This window comes from Schistocerca americana, chromosome X, assembly GCF_021461395.2.
Source record: "Schistocerca americana isolate TAMUIC-IGC-003095 chromosome X, iqSchAmer2.1, whole genome shotgun sequence".
In the NCBI taxonomy this organism is placed as follows: domain Eukaryota; kingdom Metazoa; phylum Arthropoda; class Insecta; order Orthoptera; family Acrididae; genus Schistocerca; species Schistocerca americana.
In genome coordinates, this window is record NC_060130.1 from 237,443,831 (window position 1) to 237,469,388 (window position 25,558).

General features: G+C 46.8%; 1 protein-coding gene across 2 annotated transcripts in view; it reads left to right on the forward strand.

The window, feature by feature from the left end:
* LOC124555297 (probable galactose-1-phosphate uridylyltransferase) overlaps window positions 1-25,558 on the forward strand; it is a 192,083-nt gene that overhangs the window by 23,443 nt on the left and 143,082 nt on the right. For both annotated transcript variants that reach the window (XM_047129168.1, XM_047129169.1), the window contains one exon: window positions 15,236-15,405. In XM_047129168.1, coding sequence (XP_046985124.1) covers window positions 15,236-15,405 — 170 coding nt within the window. The remainder of the gene's footprint in view (window positions 1-15,235; window positions 15,406-25,558) is intronic.

Sequence of the window (25,558 nt, forward strand, 5' to 3'; positions counted from 1 at the left end):
CTATATAATTTATTTGCTCATGTTTAATCTTCTTTTTGTGTTTTAGCGTGCATTTGGATGGTTGCAAACGCTCCGATTCGTTGCTGTCTTCTAGTTGACTACCCACCGAATCCGATGTAGCCTTTTCCTGCCTTTTTGAGCAGGACGGTGGAATTTTTTTCCTAAAAGACCTTTCCATTTTTGACTGTAGAAGGTTGTCAACCTTAGTTGGAGCAAGCTCCGATTTACAACTCCGGTTGTTAACCGCAGAGTGTGTGTTTGGTCCGCGAGAGCTATTTTATTTCACTCAAGTCCGCCAGTAAACCGGTGAGGACTTCCCGATCCGCCACCTGGGACGCGCCACGTAGGAGTATCACCTCTCCTCCTACTATGACAGCATAGTAGGTTCGTGGACCTCTACCATAACCATATTAACTCGATGTAAAAATACACAGCATTTTGTTTATAATCTTTAAGCATTTTGTCAAAAGCCAATATTGTCAACACTGCACAAAATGCTGGCACTGCAATCTGCATTCAAATTGATGAGACACTTTGAGGCTTATATAATATTTTTTTTTGTATGAGAACCACTTTTCTTCCACCAGCTGTGAGGGCTCTTTGGTCACACAGAGCTAGGTGGCGCAGTGGTTAGTACACTGGACTCGCATTTGGGAGGACGACGGTTCAATCCCGCGTCCGGCCATCCTGATTTAGGTTTTCCGTGATTTCCATAAATCGCTCCAGGCAAATGCCGGGATGGTTCCTTTGAAAGGGCACATCCGAATTCCTTCCCTGACCTTCCCTAATCCGACGAGACCGATGATCTCGTAGTTCGGTCTCTTCCCCCAAAACAACCAACCGACTCTTTGGTCAGAGAACAAGTAAAGCCTGTTGCTGTGGTGATATCAACTTCACACATAATATGAGAGAAAGAAATATCACAATCATCATTATCAGGCCAATAGAAGGACGGGCATGGTCCATGTGGATGCATGAACCTTACTGTAACGTCTCCTTCTTCACAATTCACCTTCTCAACAATTCCCAAATACCAAGAAAAGTCATATGCTCATGCAGCATAGCAGTTGGGCTGCACAGTGCATTCTGACATTAGTGGTAGAAGTGCATCTGAGAAATCATACATGATACTAAAATCCATATCACAACTCAGCCTTTTTGCTCGTCTTGGTTGGTGATATTGGTACAATGTGATGCATAGATCGTGTTCGAAGAATTGTTTTTGCACTTGTGAGGTGCTGAGAAAGACAATGTCTGACTTGTACCATTTCATCTTTTGAAACAAAGAGAACTGAAATGCCTTGCAAGTTCTCGTGACAGAATTCAAGTACCTGTGAAGCTGTATGTATTTGATATTTATAACCTCTTTGCAAACTTGGTTTTGTGACAAGTCTTTTATCAGTGCCGCCAATACCAACACAGGGAGATTTCCCATGGCTGGTAGCAAAAAAGGACCAACTGCATTTTATGTTGAAGTCGTGTTCATGGTAGCAGATATTTCTGAAATAATTACAATTTTTATATTGTGCAGCACAACCATCAATGAAATATTCAACATACACAAGATGAATTTCTGGAAATTCACACTTAAAAAAATTCAATACAGTCTTCTGAGTCTGGTACACCAAAGCAGCATCATGTTCTACATCATCAGAAACAATACAAATACTTTTTGCATGCAACTGTTTGTCCTTTTTGTAATATATGTGGACAATGTGAAGAGTGCAGCTGCCATTGTTCCAATGGTACCCCTGTACTTCATCTTGAACAACAAAATTGAGATTTTTCACTGAAATCCATTAAAATTAACACTGATCCTTCATCAAGTGTTTCCTTCTTCATTTTCAGGTAGTCAGATTGTGATTGAGCAAGTTTTTCAATTTTCTTAATTAGTGTGTCACAGAATTCTGATCCATCAGTTGATACCCATTGACTGTACTGAACCATCTCATCAGGATCATAGTCTTCTATTTCATCTTCTATGTCCCCCTGCGGGTTCGGGGGTTAGAATAGACCCGCGGTATTCCTGCCTGTCGTAAGAGGCGACTAAAAGGAGTCTCAAATGTTTCGGCCTTATGTGATGGTCCCCTCTCGGGTTTGACCTCCATCTTTCTAAATTATTCCGAAGAGCGAGCCAATTGGGGAAGGTCGCCTTACATGGTGCCCTGTATCCGTCGTGCATTGAGACCTTTAGCCGGCTTTTTCGTCGTTGCAATGGTGTCCCGCTCGTTTTCGATCTCTTGGGCGAGGATACGTCCCTGGGTGCGATTACCACGCTGCACTCTGCAGTGTTGCTTTTAACTGCGACGACGACCTTGGACATTTTTGCACCTAAGATCCAGCACGGTAGCCAGTCCGTTGTGGTGCGGCCGCCATGTACCCTGTTGGTTGTAGCCCCCTGACAACACAGGCTCTACTGATGCCTGCGCCGTTAACTCCCCATGTATGCCAAGGAGTAGATGCCCATCTCCCTGGGGCATCAGGACTCCCGGCAATGGCCATCCTGCCAGGTGGCTATTGCTGCGGCTGGGTGGTGCCCGTGGGGAGGGCCCTTGGTCGGAGTAGGTGGCATCAGGGCGGATGACCCGCAATGAAGCGTGGTACATCATGTCTCGTTGGCGGCCAGCCACCAGCAGTCTCTAAGCGTTCGAGGGCTCATTTTAAAGCTAACGTTTATGACCCCAAATCATTCCCATCCCTGGCCACACCATGGGAGGAATGAAAGGCAATGAATGACAGTGACGTGTATTCGCCCAGGTATCTCATCTGTGCCAGAGCTGATGGTGACTCGTTTCTATCCGTGAAGCCTCAGTTCTTTGTAGAGCATTTAGAGGACAAGTTTGGGGAGGTGGAGGGCTTGTCCAAAATGCGCTCTGGGTCAGTTTTGATCAAAACGGCATCCTCTGCCCAGTCACGCAGGTTACTTGCTTGTGACAAGTTGGGGGATGTTAACGTTACCATCACCCCCCATAAGAGTTTAAATATGGTCCAGGGTATTATTTTCCATCGGGACCTACTTTTGCAGTCTGATGACGAGCTGCGCGCCAATTTAGAGCGCCGAGGTGTACATTTCGTCCGGCGCGTTCATCGGGGTCTGAGGGACAATCGGGTAGCTACCGGTGCCTTCATCTTGGCCTTCGAAGGTGATACATTACCAGAGAAGGTCAAGGTGATGGTCTACCGATGTGACGTCAAACCTTATATCCCCCGATGCGGTGCTTTAAGTGCTGGAAGTTCGGTCACATGTCTTCTCGCTGTACTTCTAGCCTCACATGTCGAGATTGTGGACACCCATCTCATCCCGATACTCCATGTGCTCCGCCTCCCGTCTGAGTCAACTGTGGAGAGCCTCATTCCCCTTGCTCGCCGGACTGCAGTATCTTACAGAAAGAACACAAAATCATGGAATATAAGACCCTGGACCGACTGACCTACACTGAGGCTAAGCGGAAATTTGTACGGCTACATCCCGTGCGCATAATGTCATCTTATGCCTCCAGCTCCAGCTCCTTCAGCTGCAAGACATACAGTCAGCTCTCAGAGTCAGAGGACCTCACCTGCCCCCTTGACGATGGGGGCCCCTTCTCTCGCTGTTGCTCCCACATCATCTACCTCGGGAGCAGCACCCACTAACCCACTGGGGACACCAGTCCCCACTTCTAAGGCGGAGAAGCGTAAGTCTTCTTTGGCTTCTCTCGCTCGGAAGGGATCCCTTGGGTCACTCCCTTCCCAGGTTCCTACCAGTGGCACAGCAGACACCAACCAGTGGCTGAAGAAGCCACAGGTCGCTGGTCAACGGGCTTCGCGATCCTCTTCGGTCCCGGAGACTGAATCCAATAAGCCCTCTCAACAACGGCAACCCCCCCCAGGGGGTCCACAACTCTTTCGTGGATACGTACGTGGCGAGCACGGGGCCCCGAGCCATTGCAGCCTTCTTTCTCTCCCGGGCTGCATTTCCTTTCCCTTCCCCTCCTTTCCCCTCCATACCCCTTTCCCCTCGCCCTCTCCTCTCCCTCTATTGGTGTCCTTGCTTATGTTGGCCCCCGCTATCCTCCTGGTTCTGTTGGTTTTACACTCTGGCTTTGTTGCGTAATCATCTCCTCCTTTTGGCATTCCTTGGTCCCCCTCTGGGGTTTGACCTCCATTCCAAAATTTCTCTTTCCGTAGTGTGAGCCATTTGGGGAAGAGCACCTTACCTAGTGTCTCCGACGTGTGCCCTCCTAATATATTCCACCTTTCTTCTACGTCGTTGTCTGATGCTAGGGTGCATAGCCAGCACGGTAGCCAGCCCGTGTGGTGGGGTCGCTATGTACCCTTTTGGTTGAGCCCCCTGAACACACAGGGATCACACTTCTGATACCTGAGCTGTGACCTCCTCATGCATGCCTTGGAGTGGTTGCTCGTCATCCTGGAGCATCGGAACTCCCGGCAATGGCCGCCGTGCCAGACGGCCCTTGCTGTGGCTGGGTGGCGCCCGTGAGGAGAGCCCCTGATCGGAGTGGGTGGTATCAGGGCGGACGCTATGCAGATGAAACGCATAAGGGTCCAAACCTCTGGCCGCTCTTCTGCGGCCGTCTCTCTGCGTGGTACTGATTCCTCAAGTGCTGCTTCTCTTGCCCCTTCGGCCTTCCCTTCCGTGGCTACCCCCTGGGAGGAGGGTCAGGCCCGTCGTCTAGGGGCAAAACCTTTCCCCCGTTATCTAGTTTGCACCAGGACTGATGGAGATACTTTCACCGGTGTCAAACCTTTATTCTTTGTGGAACACATTGAAGACAAGTTCGGCGAAGTGGACTCCCTGAGCAAGATGCGGTCGGGTTCATTACTGATAAAAACTGCTTCGGCTGCCCAATCTGCGGCCCTTCGTGCCTGTACCCATCTTGGCACAATTCACGTGTCCATTACCCCTCACCAGTCTCTAAATATGGTACAAGGTGTGATTTTTCACAGAGACCTCATCCTTCAAACTGATGAGGAACTTCGGGACAATCTCGGACGGCGGGGTGTTCACTTTGTTCGGCGTGTTCAGAAGGGTCCTAAAGATAATCGTATTGATACTGGTGCCTTTATCCTGGCCTTTGAAGGGGATACCCTTCCTGAGAAAGTTAAGATTATGGTCTATCGCTGTGATGTGAAGCCGTACATCCCACCTCCTATGCGGTGTTTTAAGTGCTTGCGTTTTGGCCACATGTCTTCTCGCTGTACCCAGGACCCTCTCTGTGGTGACTGTGGACGTCCACTCCATGAGGGGAGTCCCTGTGTTCCCCCTCCTGTATGTGTAAATTGTCATGGTAGTCATTCTCCACGTTCAGCAGATTGCCCAGTCTATAAGAAAGAAAAAAAGATACAGGAGTATAAGTCTCTTGATCGTTTAAGCTACACAGAGGCCCGTAAGAAATATGCACGACTGCACCCTGTGTCCATGACATCTAGTTACGCCTTGGTTACATCTTCATCCCTTCCTCCCCCTTCCTTACCCCCGTCCCGGACCCCTCTCCTTCCCCCCTCCCCTGCGGCTCCCACACCTTCTCCTCTGGGCGCCGCTCCCCCTCCCCAGCCGGAGAAGTGTCCCACTCCTTCGGCGTCTGCCGGTCAAGGGCGCCTCTCCCGGGATGCCCCTTCCCGGCACCTTCCAGGTCAAAGGTCTGCTGCAGCGCGGCGACCGCGAGAGCCGCGGTCTATCGGCCCCCAGGTCGCCCGGTCTCTTTCTGTTCCTGATCTTGCTGCAGCTGGCTCCATTATGCCACACAGCCCTCCTCGAACTCAGCCTGAAAAGAAGAAGAAACATAAGTCCCGGGACAAAGAGCCTCTGGTGTCACCGGAGGTCCCTTCCCCGGCTTCACAACCGGATTCTGACCTGTCGTTTATGGATGTCGCCCCCTCCTTGTCGGTGACGGGTGGGGACCCGGCGGTATGACTGGATTTAGCGTGTTCAGCCCTCATTTAAACCATCGTTCTGTGGTTCTCCAATGGAATTGTAATGGCTACTATCGTCACCTTCCGGAATTGAAATCCCTTCTTTCGTCCTACTCAGCAGCTTGTGTGGTTCTCCAGGAATCTCATTTTACTGATGCTCACTCACCGACCCTCCGTGGGTTCCGTGTTTTCTGTCGAAATCGGGTCGGACCCTTGCGGGCTTCTGGTGGCGTTTGTACGTTGGTCCGTACAGACATTGCTAGCACGTGGATTCCTCTCCAAACTACATTGGAAGCAGTTGCTGTTAGGGTCCACTTAGACTCTGCAGTCACAGTATGCAATCTTTATCTCCCTCCTGACAGGACTCTTACACCTGCTGCCTTAACCACCCTTCTTCAGCAACTTCCTCCTCCCTTCCTCCTCCTTGGGGATTTTAATGCTCATCATCCTTTGTGGGGCAGTGCCTTTCCATCTAGACGAGGTCTTCTTATCGACCAATTTATTGCAGACCACGACCTGTGCCTTCTTAATGATGGCTCCCCTACTCATTTCAGTGCTGGTCATGGTACCTTTTCTGCCATTGATCTTTCTCTTTCTTCTCCCTCTCTCCTCCCTTCATTACACTGGTCGCCACACGACGACCTTTGTGATAGTGACCATTTCCCGTTGATTATCACGCTCCCTTCCCGCTCCCCGATGGAGAGGTTACCTCGTTGGTCTTTCCACCGCGCCGATTGGCCTCTCTATACTGCACAGGTCGAGTTTTCTCCCTCTTTGTCGGGTTGTATTGATGACGTCCTACGTGACGTGTCTGACGCGATTGTTAGCGCTGCTAACCTTGCTGTCCCGCGCTCATCTGGACAATTTCGTCGTCGGCAAGTCCCGTGGTGGAGTACGGCCATTGCCATTGCCATCCGTGATCGCCGTCGAGCTTTGCAACAGTTTAAGAGGCACCCATCTGTAGCCAGCCTTTCTACCTTTAAGCGCCTTCGCGCTAAAGCCCGTTATTTAATCAAACAGAGCAAGCGGATATGTTGGGAACGATTCGTTTCTTCCCTTGGTTCCACTGTCCCTCTGTCACGGGTATGGGCTACACTTCGCTCTCTCCAAGGTTGCCATCGGCAGTCCACCCTCCCAGGCCTTCACCTCCCAGATGGCATTTGTACGGACCCATTAGTTCTCGCAGAACATCTTGCGACCCATTTTGCAGTGGCATCAGCGTCGGCCTCCTATCCAGCTGCTTTCCTTCATCACAAACAGCAGGCTGAAGCTGTCACCTTATGTTTCACCACTTGTGAGTCAGAATCTTACAACGAACCTTTCACTGAATGGGAATTTCTTTCTGCTCTATCTGCTTCTCATGATACGGCTCCTGGCCCAGATTCCATTCATAACCAGCTGCTTCAACATCTCAGTGCTCCACAACGGCACCATCTTCTTCGGGTGTTTAACCGTATCTGGCTCCAGGGTGACTTCCCTTCTCAGTGGAGGGATAGCATTGTGGTTCCTGTCCTTAAGCCTGGTCAGAACCCCCTATCTGTTGACAGCTATCGGCCAATTAGTTTGACCAATGTTGGTTGTAAGTTACTTGAACGGCTGGTAGCCCGTCGGCTCACTTGGGTCCTCGAATCTCGGGATCTATTGTCCCCTTACCAGTGTGGCTTTCGAGAGGGACGATCTCCAATCGATCATTTGCTTCGCTTGGAATCCGCAGTTCGGCAGGCTTTTTCCCAGCGCCGCCATTTGGTTGCAGTGTTTTTTGACCTTCGCAAGGCCTATGACACGGCCTGGCGCCATCACATCTTACTAACCCTTCATCAGTGGGGTCTTCGGGGCCCACTCCCGATTTTTATCCGCCAGTTCCTGATCCATCGGTCATTCAGAGTTCGAGTTGGTACTGCTTTTAGTTCTCCACGGACCCAGGAGACGGGCATCCCACAGGGTTCTGTCTTGAGTGTCCTTCTTTTCCTCATTGCTATCGATGGACTTGTGGCCTCTGTCGGTCCCTTGGTCGCCCCTGCCCTGTATGTGGATGATTTCTGCATTTGGGTTAGTTCCTCCTCGATGGCATCTGCAGAACGGCAGCTCCAGGTGGCTATACGGCGTGCCTCTGCATGGACCCTCTCCCACGGGTTTCAATTCTCTCCTTCAAAATCGCGGGTGGTCCACTTCTGTCGCCGTACTACGGTCCACCCTGATCCAGAGCTCTATCTCGCTGCACAAAGATTGCCTGTGGTTCCACAGTTTCGTTTCCTAGGTCTTCTTTTCGACAACAAGCTCACTTGGCTGCCCCATATCAGACTCCTGAAGGTAGGATGTTTCCGTAAACTCAATGTCCTTCGCTTCCTTGCCCACTCCTCCTGGGGTGCGGACCGTTCCCTCCTCCTCCGTCTTTATCGTGCTCTAGTTCTGTCACGTTTGGACTATGGTTGTCAAGTTTATGGTTCAGCTGCTCCTTCCACGCTGCACGTGCTGGATCCAGTCCACCATCGTGGTATCCGTTTGGCCACCGGTGCCTTCCCTACTAGCCCTGTTGATAGTCTCCTGGTTGAAGCTGGGATCCCCCCCCTTTCTGTTCGGCGGTCCCAGCTTCTGGTGTCTTATGCCCTTACTATCCGTTCTTCTCCCGCTCATCCTTCCCATTCTATCCTATTCCCAGACCATGGACGTCGCCCGCCTGACTCCCGCCCTCGGGCGGGTTTACCGGTTGGGCTGCGCCTTGCGTCTCTTACCCGTGATTTTCGGCTTCCTTCTTTGTCCTGTCTTCCTCGCTCCCTCCCCTCCACCCCTCCTTGGTTAGTTCCTCGGCCTCGAATTCGGATGGATCTCCGCCGCGGTCCGAAAGATTCCATCCCCCCGGTGGTGTTCCGTTCCTTTTTCCGCCAAATTTTATGGGAGTTTCGGGATGCTGTTGTTTTTTACACTGATGGCTCTAAATCTGCTGATCATGTTGGGTATGCCTTCACGTCCTTTGTTGGAACGGAAAATCATCTACTGCCACCCTCATGTGGGGTGTTTACTGCGGAATTGATGGCAATTTCCCGGGCCCTTACCTTTATTAAACAATCCCAACACAACCGCGTTTTGTTATGTACGGACTCGATGAGTGGCCTTCTTGCTATTGACCGGTGTTTTTCGCGCCATCCCTTGGTCTCTGCCATCCATGACCATCTCGCTGATCTTCACCGTGCTGCATGTTCCATTGACTTCCTATGGGTCCCGGGCCATGTGGGTATCCCGGGTAATGAGCTCGCTGATCGTTTGGCTGGGGGAGCAGTTACTTACCCCCCGTTTTCTGTAACCCCTCCTGCAGCGGATTTACGGCTTCACATCAAATCCCACTTTGCACAGTCATGGGCCAATTCTTGGGAGGCTACTCCACTGTCTAATAAACTTCGTGCCATTAAGGTGAATACAGGCCCATGGCGTTCTTCCTTTAGCCTCTCCCGCAAGGACTCGACCACACTGTGTCGTCTCCGCATTGGCCATACCAGGCTGACCCATGGTTTCCTTTTGCGTGATGAGCCACCCCCGCTATGTGGTTGTGGAGCCTTCCAGTCAGTGGCCCACATTTTGGTTGAATGCCCCCTTCTTTTGGCTCTGCGTGCTAAGTACAGACTACCCCACACTTTACCTTTGATGTTGGCTGACGATTCCCGGATGGTCTCTCTGGTTCTAGGTTTCCTCCGGGAGAGTGGTTTTTATTCTCATTTTTAAAGTTTTTAATCTCCCTCTGGTGTTGGGGCAGGGCGGTGAGTGTTTGGGTGTCTCCCACTGTAGGCAGTGTTCAGAGATTCCCGATTCACCTCCCTGACCGGAATCCTCTTTTCTTTCCCTTTTACTCTGTTTTTACCCCTTCTTTTTAAGGCTTGGTTAGTTTTTCTATTCCCATACGTACTTTCTGCATTATAGCAGTTGTACCTTTTAAGTCACAGGTGGTCTTGCCTATGCTGTTTCAGCATAGTGTTGGGTTCGTTCTCTTGCCAACTTCCCTCATTTGTTTTTACTAATGACAACGTGACTGCCCTTTTACGTTTCCCCTTTATCCGTTTTATTTTTCTGACTATACTGAGATGTCCCGTTAGCAGAATGGAGTCTATTTGAAACAAGGGACTGATGACCTTGCTGTTTGGTCCCTTTAACTTCAAACAACCAACCAACCAACCAACAACGGCAACCAAAGGAACAGCGAGAGAAAACGACTTTGAAGACCCGTAAGACCAAGACACCTGCGGTGGCACCTACTCCACCGCTACCTAAAAGCTCTGCGTCTGACAATGAGGTGGAGATCCTTGCGTCCGCTGAGGACCTCGATCTCGCCGGTCCCTCAGACGCAATGGATAGCACTTGCACAGGTGCTCCATCAGAGGCAGCAGGTGACCCAGCGGCGTAATCTGCCTTCCCAGTCCCGTCACGCCTTTCTCCGCCATGGACAATATCATCCTCCAGTGGAACTGCAGCGGTTTCTTCCACCATCTAGCTGAGCTCCACCAACTTATCAGCCTTCACCCTTTCTTCTGCATTGCTCTTCAGGAAACTTGGTTTCCAGCAATGCAAACCCCCGCCCTCCGTGGCTATCAGGGTTATTATAAGAACCGGGCAGCATATGAAAGGGTGTCTGGTGGCGTCTGCCTCTATGTCCTTCACACTCTGCACAGCGAGTCTGTCCCTCTCCAAACACCTTTAGAGGCTATTGCTGTTCGGGTGTGGACGCCACAGGCTGTGACCATCTGCAGTCTTTACCTTCAACCGGATGGTGATGTCTCGCAGCATGTCCTGGCTGCGCTGATAGCCCAATTGCCGCCACCTTTCTTGCTATATTGGGCGACTTCAACGCCCATAACCCTCTGTGGGGTGGGTCAGTGGCAACAGGTCGAGGCGCCACCGTTGAGCATTTATTGTCGCAGCTCGATCTCTCGATTTTAAATGATGGTGCCTTCACACACTTCAGTGTGGCGCATGGCACATACTCCGCCATTGACCTTTCAATCTGTAGCCCTAGCCTCTTACTGTCTGTCCAATGGAGTGTGCATGACGACCTGTGTGGTAGTGACCACTTTCCGATCTTTCTGTCACTACCACAGCATCACTCTTCTGGGCGCCCTAGCAGATGGGCTATGAATAAGGCTGACTGGGACTTGTTCTCCTCCACTGCCGCTATTGAGCCTCTCTCTAATGATGACATTGATGCGGTGGTTCAATCGGTCACCACCGGCATCGTTACTGCCGCCGAATCTGCCATTCCCCGTTCCTCTGGGTCCCCTCGGCAGCAGTCTGTGCCTTGGTTATCGCCTGAGATCGCTGCAGCGATTACAGATCGCCGGCGGGCGCTATAGCGTCACAAGCGACATCCCTGCATTGAACACCTCATCACCTTCAAACGGCTGCGTGCGCGGGCCCGCCGCCTTATCCGCCAAAGCAAGCAGGAGTGCTGGGAGCAGTATGTGTCCACCATTGGCCTCCATGTCTCTCCATCACAGGTCTGGGCCAAGATCCGAAGCCTCTATGGCTATCGGACCCCTGCCAGCGTCCCTGCGCTCTCACTGAATGGGGCAGTTTGTACAGACTCCGACGAAATTGCCAACAGCTTGTCAGAGCATTTTGCTTTTAGTTCAGCTTCTTCCAATTACCCACTGGCCTTCCGCTCCATGAAAGAGCGGATGGAACGTCGGAGCCTTTCGTTTCGCACCCACCACCCACAATCTTACAATGCTCCATTCAGTGAGTGGGAATTTCACAGTGCCCTAGCCGCTTGCCCTGATACCGCTCCTGGGCCAGATGGCATCCACTGTCAGATGCTGAAACACCTTTCAGTGGACTGCCAGTGGCGCCTCCTCGATCTTTACAACCGTCTTTGGGTCGAGGGGGAGTTTCCGTCGCAATGGCAGGAAAGCGTTGTCATCCCCGTTTTGAAACCTGGAAAGAGTCCTCTGGAGTTGGACAGCTACCGTCCCATTAGCCTCACCAACATTCTTTGCAAGTTGCTTGAACGGATGGTGAGCCGGCGCTTGAATTGGGTACTGGAGTCAAGGAGCCTTCTGGCTCCGTCTCAGGGTGGGTTCCGTAAAGGCCGCTCCGCCGCCGACAATCTGGTGAGCCTGGATTCGGCCATCCATACTGCCTTTGCCCGCCGTCAGCACCTGGTCGCTGTCTTTTTCGACATGCGGAAGGCGTACGATTCGACATGGCGTCATCACGTCCTTTCTACACTTCATGGATGGGGTCTTCGGGGCCCTCTGCCGATCTTTATCAGAAATTTTCTGTCGTATCGTACCTTCCGCGTGCAAGTCGCGGCCTCATATAGTTCCTCCCATGTCCAGGAGACCGGTGTGCCACAGGGTTCTGTTTTAAGTGTCTGCCTGTTTTTAATAACCATTAACGGGCTCGCTGCGGCCGTGGGAAATTCTGTATCCGCTTCCCTGTATGCTGACGACTTCTGCCTTTACTACAGCTCTACTGGCATTGCAGCTGTTGAACGTCAGCTACAGAGCGCTATCCGCAAGGCGCAGTCTTGGGCTGTAGCTCATGGGTTCCAGTTTTCGGCAGCCAAAACCTGCGTTATGCATTTCTGCTGGCGACGTACTGTCCACCCGGAGCCGCGGCTTTATCTTGCCGGCGAACTTCTTTCAGTGGTGGAATCACACAGGTTTTTGGGGGTGGTTTTCGATGCCCGGTTGACTTGGCTGCCTCATATCCGGCAGCTTAAACAGGCGTGTTGGCGGCATCTAAACGCTCTGAGATGCTTGAGCCACACCTGCTGGGGCGCCGACCGATCTACCCTGTTGCGGCTCTACCAGGCGTTAATCCAGTCCCGTCTGGATTATGGTAGCCTGGATTATGGCTCAGCATCCCCATCTGCGTTGCGGGTGCTGGACCCAATTCTCCACAGCGGGATACGCCTTGCCACTGGTGCTTTCCGCACCAGCCCTGTGGACAGCATACTAGTGGAGGCAGGTGTCCCTCCAATGCGGTTCCGACGCCAACAATTACTGGCTGCTTATGCTGCCCATGTTTTTCACTTGCCTGGGCATCCAAATTACCGTGTCCTGTTCCCGCAGTCAGTCGTCCATCTGCCAGAACGTCGGCCCCGGTCGGGTTGTCCGATCGCCGTATGCGTCAAAGAACTCCTCTCTGGGCTTGGGTTTTTCCCATTTCCACCTTCTTTCCGGGCACCTCTGCGCATGCCCCCATGGTGTGTGCCTCGCCCTTGCCTTCGGCTCGATTTGGCACAGAGCCCGAAGGACTCAGTCCCTCCAGAGGCCTTCTGCCGCCACTTTTATTCCATCCTGGCCACGTATCAGGGCTCTGGAATTGGTTACACTGACGGTTCGATGGTAGCTGGTCGTATCGGGTATGCGCTAACTCTAGGAGACCATTCCGAACAAAGTTCCTTGCCGGATGGCTGCAGCGTTTACACTGCTGAGCTGGTCGCCATCTTTCGTGTCCTAGAGTACATCCGCTCCTGCTCAGGTGAGTCCTTCATTCTCTGTAGCGATTCCCTGAGCGGTTTACGAGCTCTCGACCAGTGTTTTCCTCGTTCTCGTCTGGTGATGGCTATCCATGAGTCCCTGCATACTCTTGCCCGTTGCGGCCGCTCTGTGGTCTTTGTGTGGACCCCCGGTCACGTCAGTATCCTGGGCAATGAACGTGTTGACCGCCTGGCCAAACAGGCCACCAGTGAATCCACCCTGGACATTGGCCTCCCGGAGACTGATTTGCGGGCAGTCTTCCGCCGCGAAGTTCTCTCGCTTTGGGACACTGTATGGCGCAATCTGCCCACGCCAAACTAACTCCGTTCTCTCAAGGCGACGACGCGTGTGTGGCAGTCATCCATGTGAGCCACTCGCAGAGATTCAGTTGTTCTTTGTCGGCTCCGCATTGGCCACACTCGACTGTCTCACAGTTATTTATTGCGTCGTGAGGACCCGCCTCTCTGTCGCTGTGGGGCGGTTTTGACGGTGGTGCACATTTTATTAACTTGTCCGCTTTTAACTGTGCTCAGGCAGACATTTGCGCTGCATGATACGCCCCCTCCCCTTTTACTAGATGCCTCTGCCACGGTGGACTTAGTTTTGCGTTTTATTCGGGCAGGGGGTTTTTATAGTTTAATCTGAGTGTTTGTTTTTTAGTGTTGATTCTGACTTTTAGCCTCCGACTTTAAACTGAGTTTTTAATGTGTTCTTGGTGGTTGGCTTTTCCTCTTTTTTTCACTATGGTCGGCCAATATATATATTGTATATTTTGTTTATTTTTTCACAGTTCTACACAACTTCTTCCTGTTTTCTCAATTGATCTGTGTTCAGTTTTTCAAGGCCTATCCACTGTGCCAACTTATAACTAAATCTGAGGGGGGTGCGATGGGGAGGTTCCCTTGTAAGAAGAGCCTTCCGCTAGAGAATATTCATGGAGGGGGAATGCCTGACTTCGTACAAAATTCCCTAGGTATTGAATACCAAGCAACTAATTAAAGTGCAGGACTCACCTATGTCTCCTGTGATATAGGCTCTCTTGGGATAGCTCTTCTCTAAAAAGATTGTGTGGTGATTATTAGGGGAAGGGACCAGGAAGAGTTGACAAACTTGCCTGACAACTGAGGTGGTCACTGGGCTCATAGCTGAGAATATTACTCGCACTCCATGATGAAATGGCCTGTTGAACATGTAAATCCAGAGCTTCAGGAGCCACCCAACAGGATGGATGTAATTTAGGGATCACCCTTTATACAGTCACATTTACATTCTAATGTCTGGTAAGAGGTTACTTGTACAACCAATTCCCAGAAGTATTTAGTGTGATTGGAGGTGTTCTCAATTTCTGTTATTTCGAGTATTTTCAGTAGGCATTTTTAGGGTAACAGTTTCCAAACAGCAACTGCCAAATAATTATGGACACAGTTGCAACCACTGTCTTTCATGAAATAGATGTGAGCCATTTTCTTTTTTCCGGCTGTGCTGGTCAGATAGCACCAATAAAGTATTCCTTTCAATCAGTTTGAGCTAATGAGGGAGAAATACAGTTTAACAGAATTATAAGTACCATCTCAACCACACTGTTCAGAGAAAATTTATTGGATGAATTAAGTGAATCATTCCTGCTTGTAATAGTTGTAGATTGTTGCAGTTTGTAATCATTATGTTGACTGTTATCATATCTTCCTTGAATATGGAACAGTGGACCAGGAATCAGTTATTCTTAAAACATTGGACAGTCTTCATAAAAATTTAGATTTAATCTGTAATTAAGCATTATATTGTATTAAGTTCAGTTTCTAAGCATTATATTGTATTAAGTTCAGTTTCTGTAGTGTTATATTTTGCTTCAGATCACCAACACATACGGTACAATCCACTGAAAGATGAATGGGTTCTTGTGTCGCCTCATCGCATGAAACGTCCGTGGAGTGGTCAAATTGAGCGTCCTCAAGAAGAGGAAATTCCAGAACATGATCCAAATAACCCTCTGTGTCCAGGTGTTACAAGACCTAATGGACAGGTAATAAATGATTGCAATACAGCACGGAAAGTAACATTTTATGTGAGTGGCAACTGTGCGTTAACTGGACTGTCCACAATATTTTAATGACAGTCCATTCACACTTTCTGATTTACTAAATAGTTATTAAAATTACTTTGAAAGAACTGTAATACAGAATAATGCAGTTAATAGTAATTCTAAGTAAACTTTATCCATAGTTGTGTGTGTTAGAAATATGCAGTTCTTGTAGAGTAGTCTCGTAGACAGTCTCCTTGCTGAAGTGGGGATCTGCCCTCTTCAGAATCGACGGTACCAGATCTTGGTCTCCTGTGCAGTAAGGATTCAACAGTTCCTTGGCAATCCCATGTATTGCATTCTCTTTGTGTATGAGGGGTGTTGTCCTTCTGACACCCAGCCTTGGGTGGGGATACAAGTTGGAATTCACCTTGCTTCCCTATGGCAAGGTCTCCGTCTCCCTCCCTGAGCTGTGTTCCTTGTGTTTTCTCACGCACTTGGACATGGATTAGGACTGATCTCTTGCAAGATCCTAAAGTCTCTGTTGCCCCCCATGACCTTTTGACATTGTTACATAGAGTTTTTAAAGAGTTCCAAGGTGCTACCATCTTTTACACCAACGGCTCTAAATCTGTGAATCAAGCAGGATATGCTTTTACATCTCTTGCCAGTATGGAAAGCCATTAGGTGCCAGAAACATGTAGTGTGTTTATAGCTGAGGTGACAGCCATTAGCAGAACCCTCCATTTTGTTAAACAGACTTCCCTTGACTGTGTTTTAATATGAACTGACTCAGTGAGAAATCTCCAGGCTATTGACTAATGTTATGCTTCTATTCTGTTGCATTTGTATATTGAGCAAGAGAAAATGATCATCTGTTGCTTCTGTAAATGACCTAACCTCTCCTACCTAAACTCAGGATCCCTATGTGACCTATATAAGGTGATGTCAAAAATGTTGAAGTCTTCCTTCAGTTCAGGTTCTATAAATTGACCCAACAGTGTTTGACAAAAATGGTGTCCCATTTCTTCCCAATATACTCATCTAAGTTCCCGAGAATATCTGTTGCACTTTTGCATGGACTATTTGGACCAGTTGCAATCCTAATGATGTGTCTCTGAGTTCCTTTGGTGCCTGCAGTCTTGCTTGATACAGATTCCGTTCACCAGAATCGGTCACACTAGTATGTTGTAAGTGATTAAATTGATAGATTAATTGCACTTTTCAAGTTCCCTTCCAACAAATTTAAGTATTCCATTCTCATTCACTATGTTTGTCCCTAATCACAATGTTTCTTAGCATTACCCCTAAATATTTAAAGATTGTGATATTCTCCGCATCTTCACCATTACTCTTATAATGTAATACTGTTCTTTCTCTTCATTATAAGGATTGACATAATGTAAGACACAAACAATAGCACAGCCACAGTGAACCAAAATTATTCTTACCCCACATATCGGCGAGCAGCAGGTGACAACATAGACACAAACATAAAAACATTCCAGGTATTGATACAAGCAGTTGCTGAGAATAAGGGAGAACACAATATGAGAGCGAGTGCCTGCTGCGCTGCTCTTATAAAGTGGAGGGCTCTGGTAGATGGTGTGGTGGATGCCATGCCATGTGGCCAAGATATGTAACCCACTGCCTCTGGTGGCCAGGCTGCACAGATGCCGTTGGCAGAATATTTGAAGTATAGAGTACCAGTGACATCGTGATGTTGCATGTATTGAAGTGTTATGTACAGGATTTTAGCACCCCTTACTCCTTGGAGAAAGGGTGGTCCACCAATGTGGGCACTGGGGTAACTGTTGAAACATCCATGGCCTCTGTGGCAGAAGCTGCAGATGATGACGATGGCAGCGGTGGCATGAGGATGTTCCAAGTTGGAACCAGGGAGTAAGTGCAGAAGTGGTGCGGTCATGGATACATGCGATGGCTGCTGTCCCACAAAATACCGTAAGAGAGGACCAGTGAAAAGGGTGCTGGTAGCATACCGAGTTCTATTAGTCCAAAATTCAACAAGACAATCATATATCTTCAAAAATATTCTTACTGTTTCTTTGACAAGATAGCATATATGAAGTTATTTATTTTATTTATCTTTATTCATCCAAGGACCATCTCGCTGTTATTCAGGATTTGTCAACGTAATACAATGCTAATCAGTGAGCCGAAATATAACACATGGCATACATAACATGCTTTAAGAGGATAGGACAGGTAGCCTGTGGGGATAGGGCAGGTGGTTGGCCATGGCCTTGATTAAAAAACTATCCTGGTACTTACCTTAGCAATCTAGGAAAACCACAGAAAGCTTAAATCAGGATGGCCGGACTGAGCAGCTTCATCCCCCAAATGTGAGAGCAGTATCCTCACAGCTGCACTGCTGCATTTGGTAATTCTCTATTACCCAATGTTTCTTCATCTACACACACATTGTTTCAGGCAACTTGCAATATAAAATGTTGTTTCCTTGTTTACTGCCCATACATTGAGAACACCCACTGATGACTCCTGGGCTGTTTCCTGTCACTTGCTATGTAAAATGTAGTTCCATCCCTGATGGGCACACTCAGTAAGACACCTACTATTGACTCCTGGGTTGAGAAGATGGTGCTGTGCCCCTTGACTCAGTTCCGGACTCTTCTCAACTCTGTACTGTTGTTGACCCGAAAAACTAAGCCAACAGACATTGCTATCATGCTTTATACATCTTGACACATGACCCTTGTGAAAGCAGTAAACAGTAATATTGTACTGAATTTTGTCAAGTTGCTGTAGTTATCCCCTTTCAATTACTGTCCACTACTGTGGGTCCTCTAACAAGGGAACCTCCCCATCGCACCCCCCTCATATTTAGTTATAAGTTGGCACAGTGGATAGGCCTTGAAAAACTGAACACAGATCTATCGAGAAAACAGGAAGAAGTTGTGTGGAACTACGAAAAAAAAAGCAAAATATACAAACTGAGTAGTCCATGTGCAAGATAGGCAACATCGAGGAAAGTGCGAGCTCAGGTACACCGTGGTCCCGTGGTTAGCGTGAGCAGCTGTGGAACGAGAGATCCTGGGTTCAAGTCTTCCTTTGGGTGAAGAGTTTAATTTTTTATTTTCAGACAATTATTATATGTCACCAGTGTCATATAGAGTATATGATACGTGTTTTCCTGTGGAGGAATCGGTTGACCTATGACCTTGCAATCAAATGTTTTCGGTTCCCATTGGAGAGGCATGTCCTTTCGTCTACTAATCGCACCGTTTTGCAGTGCGGTGGTCGCAAAACACAGACACTAAGCTTATTATAGTGAACAAAGACATCAATGAACGAACGGACAGATCATAACTTTGCAAAAATAAAGAAAATAAATTTTTCACTCGAGGCAAGATTTGAACCAAGGACCTCTCGCTCTGCAGCTGCTCACGCTGACCACGGGACCACTGAGCTCCTGAACTCTCACTTTCCTTGATGTTGCATATGTTGCACATGGACTACTCACTTTGTATATTTTGATTATTTTTTTCATAGCTCCACGCAACTTCTTCCTGTTTTCTCGATTGATCTGTGTTCAGTTTTGCAAGGCCTATCCACTGTGCCAACTTATAACTAAATCTGAGGGGGTGCAATGCGGAAGTTCCCTTGTAAGTAATCTTTAACTGTATAATGTGCGTTACTTGTGAAGAATGTTTTATCTGTGTTTCTAAACAAATGAATTTTAGTAATCTTTTTCATTTCCTCAGGCAATTTGTTATACAATTTTATTCCCTGATATAAAATGCTGTTCTGAATATTTTTTCTTGGGTAAATGGAACTACAAACTGGCTCTTATTCCATGATTATGTATAAAACTATTAGTGTAGTGTTTTTTAAATAGCTCTTTAGAATGAGTCCAACTACTATTTCCAGTTGTTATTCTTATGGCCTTGCCCTGCATTTTATAAGCCCTGTCCATGTTTTTTTTGCCTCCAATTCCCAGAAAAGAATCCCATAACTAAGAACTGAGTGTATGTAAGCACATTATGTCATCACAACACATTGACTGTTACAAAATGATGCTAACACTCTGAGAGCATAGCATGCTGATGACATTATTTTTTATATGAATGCCTGGTGTCTATTCTTTTGGACATGTCTTAAAGAATGGACACCATGCAGAATCCACTGCTGTGATGCATTATATGTAAATTGAAGGTGGAGGGGGGGGGGGGAGAGGGAAGGGAAGGGAAGGGAAGGGAAGGGAAGGGAAGGGAAGGGCTTACTGATGTCAGCTGCATTGGGATATTATGCGGAATCAGCAGCAACAAGTGAAAATGTGTACTGGACTGGGACTTGAATCTGGGATCTCGTGCTTACTAAGCAAGTGCAACAACCACTGCGCCACCCAGGATACAGTGTTCATCACAACAGCATGGACTATTTCGGCATGCCTCATGGCCAACCCATATTTCCACCGATCACCACCTATCCACAGTCCCTGTCCATTTCCTCCATGCTTGCTACTCTCAGGTTCCTGCAGGAGGTTGGATGTACTTGTGAATCTGCACTGAAGAAGGTGGATCCAATGCCCATACACGCGGATGAATTCTGTGAACAGACATCACACATTGATTTCTTTAGTGCAGATGTACAAGTACGTCCCACCTTCTGTGGAAATCTCAGAGTAGTGAGTATGGAGGAAATTGACAGGGACTGCTGATAGGTAGAGCTTGGTGAGACTGTGAGTCAGCCATGAGGTGTGCCAAAATAGTCTGCGCAGTTGCGATGAACACTGTGTCTTGGGTGACACAGTTGTTAACGCTCCTGTGTAGTAAGCAGATGATCTCAGGTTTGAGTCCTGGTCAATGCACATTTTCACTTGTCAATTTCCTCCATGCTCGCTACTCTGAGATTTCCACAGAAGGTCGTACATTCTTGTGCTTCCACACTAAAGAAGGTGGCTCCATTGCCCATCTAAGTGAATCAATGTGTGATGTCTGTTCACTTATCCGCATAATGTCACGATGCAGCTTATATTAATAACCCCTCCCCTTCCTTTTCATTTCCTTTCTTTCCATTCCACCTTCAATTTACACAGGACATTCTTTTTTTCCAGTATCTTTGTTGGTTCACTCCATGTTAGCTGACAATCAGTGTTCATCCCCAAAAACTTGGTGTTTGCTACACAGTCTTAGATTTATCATTTATGTGTAATGTGATAGAGTTGCTTCTTCTCTTTATGCTGAAATGTATACTGTTTATTTTCTTTGTGTTTCATGTTAATTTATTACATGTCGTCCAGTTGTAAACACCCTTGAGGGTTTTATTTACGTTCTGTAATAGGACTTCTAATATTTTATCAGTAATTATGATATTGCTGTCATCAGCAAAGAGAACGTTTCCTCCATGTCTTAAACTACCAGGGTACAAAGCAACACAATAGAGGAAAGGAAATTCAGTAGTAACCTGAGGTACTAACCAGATTGTGGCAGATGTTAAAAGTGACCACCATTCATCTCTTGGCATTTTTGAGCCCTCCTCAGCAAGTTGCTAAACAATTGGACCCAATATGCTACCCTGAGTGAGGAACACCTGTGTTTATGCGTTTCTTGTCTGACAGTTGTTTTACTAAAAATTTATCAGCAGCAGACATGTGAACAATCTGCACCTTTTGCAGCCTGTTTTCAAAGTCCATTCATCTGCTGTTCCTCTTATACCTAATGGTTATAGCTTTCTCAATAATGTTCTATGATCAACGGTGTCAAAAGCCTTGAACAAGTCTAAGAAAATGCATGTAACACAATTATTCCTATCATGAGCTTCAAGTACCTCTCTTGTGAACTCTGCAATGGCTGATATTGTACTTCTGCCACTTCTGAAAGTAATCTATGCTTTGCTAACCTTTAACTGCTATCGATGTGCTCTCTGAATTCCGTACTGAGCATGACTTTGTTATCACTGTACTGCTTACCAAATGCTGCTAGCTGTGCTGAGAGATATGAAATATTATAATCAGATTTTAAGAAAACTATTCTGTGAAAAAATTAGATTTTTGTTCATCTTACATTCAGATATATTCTCGATAAAGGACTGAATTTCCTTTCATTATTTGTCATAGTTACTGTGCTGCATCAAATTAAGTAAAACACTGCATGACATTTTAAAGGGTTTGTAGAGGTGAAAATGCATTGTGTAAACTCTGCATATGGTTTATTTTAGCTCAATATCGCAGTGTATGAAGTGTAGAAAAGATATCGAAATTTTATTTAAAATTGAGTGGAGAAAGATGTCACATTTCTTTCTAGAGCTATTTGTTTTTGTATCTGCCAGGTGGTTGGACATGTACATTGGGAATAACAATCTTCATATTTCATAAACAGTTAAAGATATCGAAATGAGATTTTTTTGCAAGTGACAGTGCCCAAATAGGCCTGTATGTTGTATGATTAACCCTCAAAACTTTTTTTTTTTTTCCGCCGAGACATGTAAGTAACTCATCTGCAGCAGTGAAAGGTTGGCAGGATGGGTCGTGTAAACTCGTCAGTAGTGTTTAAATACGTCCTCAGCAGCTGGGGAGTGGGGAAGCATGGAAGCTAACTTATCCTCAGCAGTCAAAGTGTTACTCATGTAATTCATGAGTGTCACTTTCATGATTGCTTCAATTATTTTTGAGAATGATGACAGCATTGAAACTGGCCTGTACTTTTCAATGCTTTCCAAATTACCTTTCTTTAGTAAAGGCACCACTCGTGCATCGTTTAGATACTCTGGGTAAACATATGAACCAAAGGATTCATTTATTATGCTTATTAATGGGGGCTTGTATGGTATCAGTCCACTCCCTGAGAACAGAGACTGGAATGTCATCTATGCTTGGTGATTTATTTTTTAATTGTTATACTGTTTTCCTGACTTTTAGCTCTGTTGTGGAAATCATCATCATTGTGCTTGCTGTGTAAGTAATTGTGGGTGCTACATATGTTTTAGGAAGATTTTGCTGCAGGTTCTCTGCAATACCAGGGAAATAATCATTTACAAAATTTGCTAATGCCAGAGGACTTTCCATTATCCTACCCCATCCTTTATTTGTCTGCCTTTCCAGTCTCCTTTTTTATGACATCTTGCAGCTTGCTTAGTTCCTGTCATTCCCTCTGGAACATAGGGCTATGACGAGATTCCTCCATCTGGTACAATTTCTAGCAAGTCTCTTCACTTCACTCCAGGTTTTCCCATCCTCTGCAGCTTCTCTCTCGATCATCTTTTTCCACATCTGTTTGGTGCAACCAAGTTTCGTCAATGTATGCCCAGTCCAGTTACATTTTCTTTCTTTGATTTGTATGTTGATTGGTTGCTGATTTGTCTTCCTCCAAAGATCTTCATTTGTCATTATATCTGGCCACCTCACATTTAAAATATGTAGAGACAGCGATTGATAAAAACTTGGAGCTGGTTTTTGATGTGGTTACTCACCTTCCAAGTTTCACTACCATACAACAGAACAGCCTTCACATTGCTATTGAAAAGCCGGAGTTTGGTCTTCTTTGAGGTGTTCCTGTTTCTCCAGACAGGGTACAGTTGTACAAATGCACCATTTGCTTTGCGGATGCGACTACGGATGTCCTCCTCAGTGCCTCCTGTAGTCGTGACTCTACTTTCAAGATAGAGGAAAGATTGGACCTGTTCTACGTCCTTTCCATTAACTATATGATATCACTAAGATGCTCTCAAAGAAAAGCTTCCAGAGGAACCGACCATTAAGGAATAAGAAAGGGGAGATACTAACTACACAAGAAGAACAATCATGTAGGTGGAAGGAACACTTTAAAGAAGTTCTAAATAGAGACTTTGGTGGGGAGGTAGAAGAACAAGAACAAATGGAATACAATGATCCTAGTCCCAGCATTGGTGTAAATGCACCCACGAAAGCAGAAATTCGTATAGCACTGAAGCAGATCAAGAATGGGAAGGCACCAGGACCAGATAATATAACATCTGAGATGCTGAAAACAGGCTTGGACACCACTGTTGAGTTATTGCACATCCTCTTAGAGAAGATATGGAGAGAGGAAAAACTGCCAACAGATTGGAAATGAGGTATTATAGTAAAAATACCCAAAAAAGGAGATGTTACTAACTGCAACAACTGGCGGTGCATTACCCTAATGCAGGGCTTCACAACATACGTACTCGCGGAGCAAGCTGTGAGCAGCAAGGCGCGAGCACGGAGCAGTGCGAGCACGCTACCCCCACTACCGGACCAGAGCGGAGAGTGGGGAAAGTCACGTGGGGCACACAACAGCTGCCGCCAGTCAATGTAAATCCGCAGCCACCTGCAGGGATATCATTCACGAATTATTACTGCGACAAATGAATCAAATAAAGGAGAATGTACACATGCCACATAATTTTATTAGCTTAGTGTATGCCTCTACATTCGCATTAATTTGTGAACTGTTACACAATAAAAGGTGTCACTGAAGTGTGGGATTCTCGGTTATCTTGTACTTTTTGCCCTTTACAATTGCGTCTATGTTCGGAGTATTGTTCTTGTGCATTTTAGGCGCAGCGTGCAGTTTAAATTTCGATCAGACAATGCGTTTCTCAGGCGCGTCTTGTTACATTTCATTGCAGAGAACAGTTGTTCACAAACATATGTGGAACCGAACATTGGTATTATTGTAGCCGCCAGTTTGTGCAAACGATGAAATCTATCTTGAGGGAAGTGTCTGTAGAATTCCAAAATGTTTTTCTTGTTCTGAAATTTGTCTCTGTATTCTCTGTCACACTGCAGGTCAATAATTTCTTGCTGCAGCTCAGGACGAATCTCTTAAATATTCGCTGAATATGAAGAGAACAGATCAAAATCACTGTCTAGTGCTGTCAGATCTTGAAAGCGCTGATCAACTAAACTATGTGAATAACGTTCACAGTCTTTGTGAACATCTTGCATGGATGATAATCTAGGAAAATGAGCTAGGTTTCCTGTTTCCAGCTGACTCACCGAAAGTGTCAATTTCATTTTAAAAGCTCGTATTCGATCTATGAAATGAGTAATTAGCAGATCTTTACCTTGTAGTAAAATGTTCAAAGCATTCAGATGGCTAGTTAAATCTGCTAAGAACGCGAGATCACATTCAAACATGCGCGCGCAATTCCCCCCCCCCCCCTCCCTCCCCTCCCTCCCCTCCCTCCCTACTCCGCGACCTTGCACCTGCTCGCGAGCACGTGCCTGAGCAGACGCGAGTACTCGTGCTCAAAACCGGCCAGTTGTTAAGCCCTGCCCTAATGTCAGTACCGAGTAAGGTACTTTCGAGGATCAGTTTAAACTGCATTAAGGATTCTCTGGAAGCACAACTGAGGAGAGAGCAGGTGGGTTTTAGAAAACATCGAAGCTGTGTGGACCTTATCAATACTCTGAGTTATTCTGGAACAAAGTGCGGAGTGGCAACACACCCTCTACCTTACCTTCATTGACTTTGAAAAGGCTTTCTACTCTGTCAACCGAAGAATCATATGGGATACTCTTGCAAAATATGGCATTCTAACAAAGATTATTAACATCATCAAGGAAATGTATGTAGGCTATGAATGCCAAGTAATACATAATGGAGAACTAACAAAGCCTTTCCAAGTTAATTCGGGAGTACGACAAGGATGTATTCTTTTGCCAACACTATTTCTTTTGGTGTTGGACCGTGTGATGAAGAGAGTGATGGGGGGAAGAGAGGTGTGCAATGGGGGATGTGGGATAGGCTCGAAGATCTAGATTTCACAGACGACATGTGAGTAATGGGACAACAATATCAAGACATCGAAGAGAAACTGGCCAGGTTACAGAGAGAGACAGAAGTTGCAGGCCTCAAGGTAAATGTTCGCAAAACTAAAGAAATGCGGATAAATTCGACCATCATGAATAGGCTGGCCATTAATGGAGAGGACATTCTACAGCACTTTGCATTTATTTTCTGCATTATATATTAATGTGTCATTGAAATATTTTTTCACTGCAGCATACCCTCTTGTGTATTTTTTTTATACCTCTGATAGGACTCTAGGAACTGTGGATTAGTGCTGCAGTGCAAGATGTATTTCACACATGTTCATCTTTGTGAAGCTATGCTGATTGTTTGAGAGAAGCCTCATCTCCTCTGGGAACATCATAAAGTTTGAGCTTAGA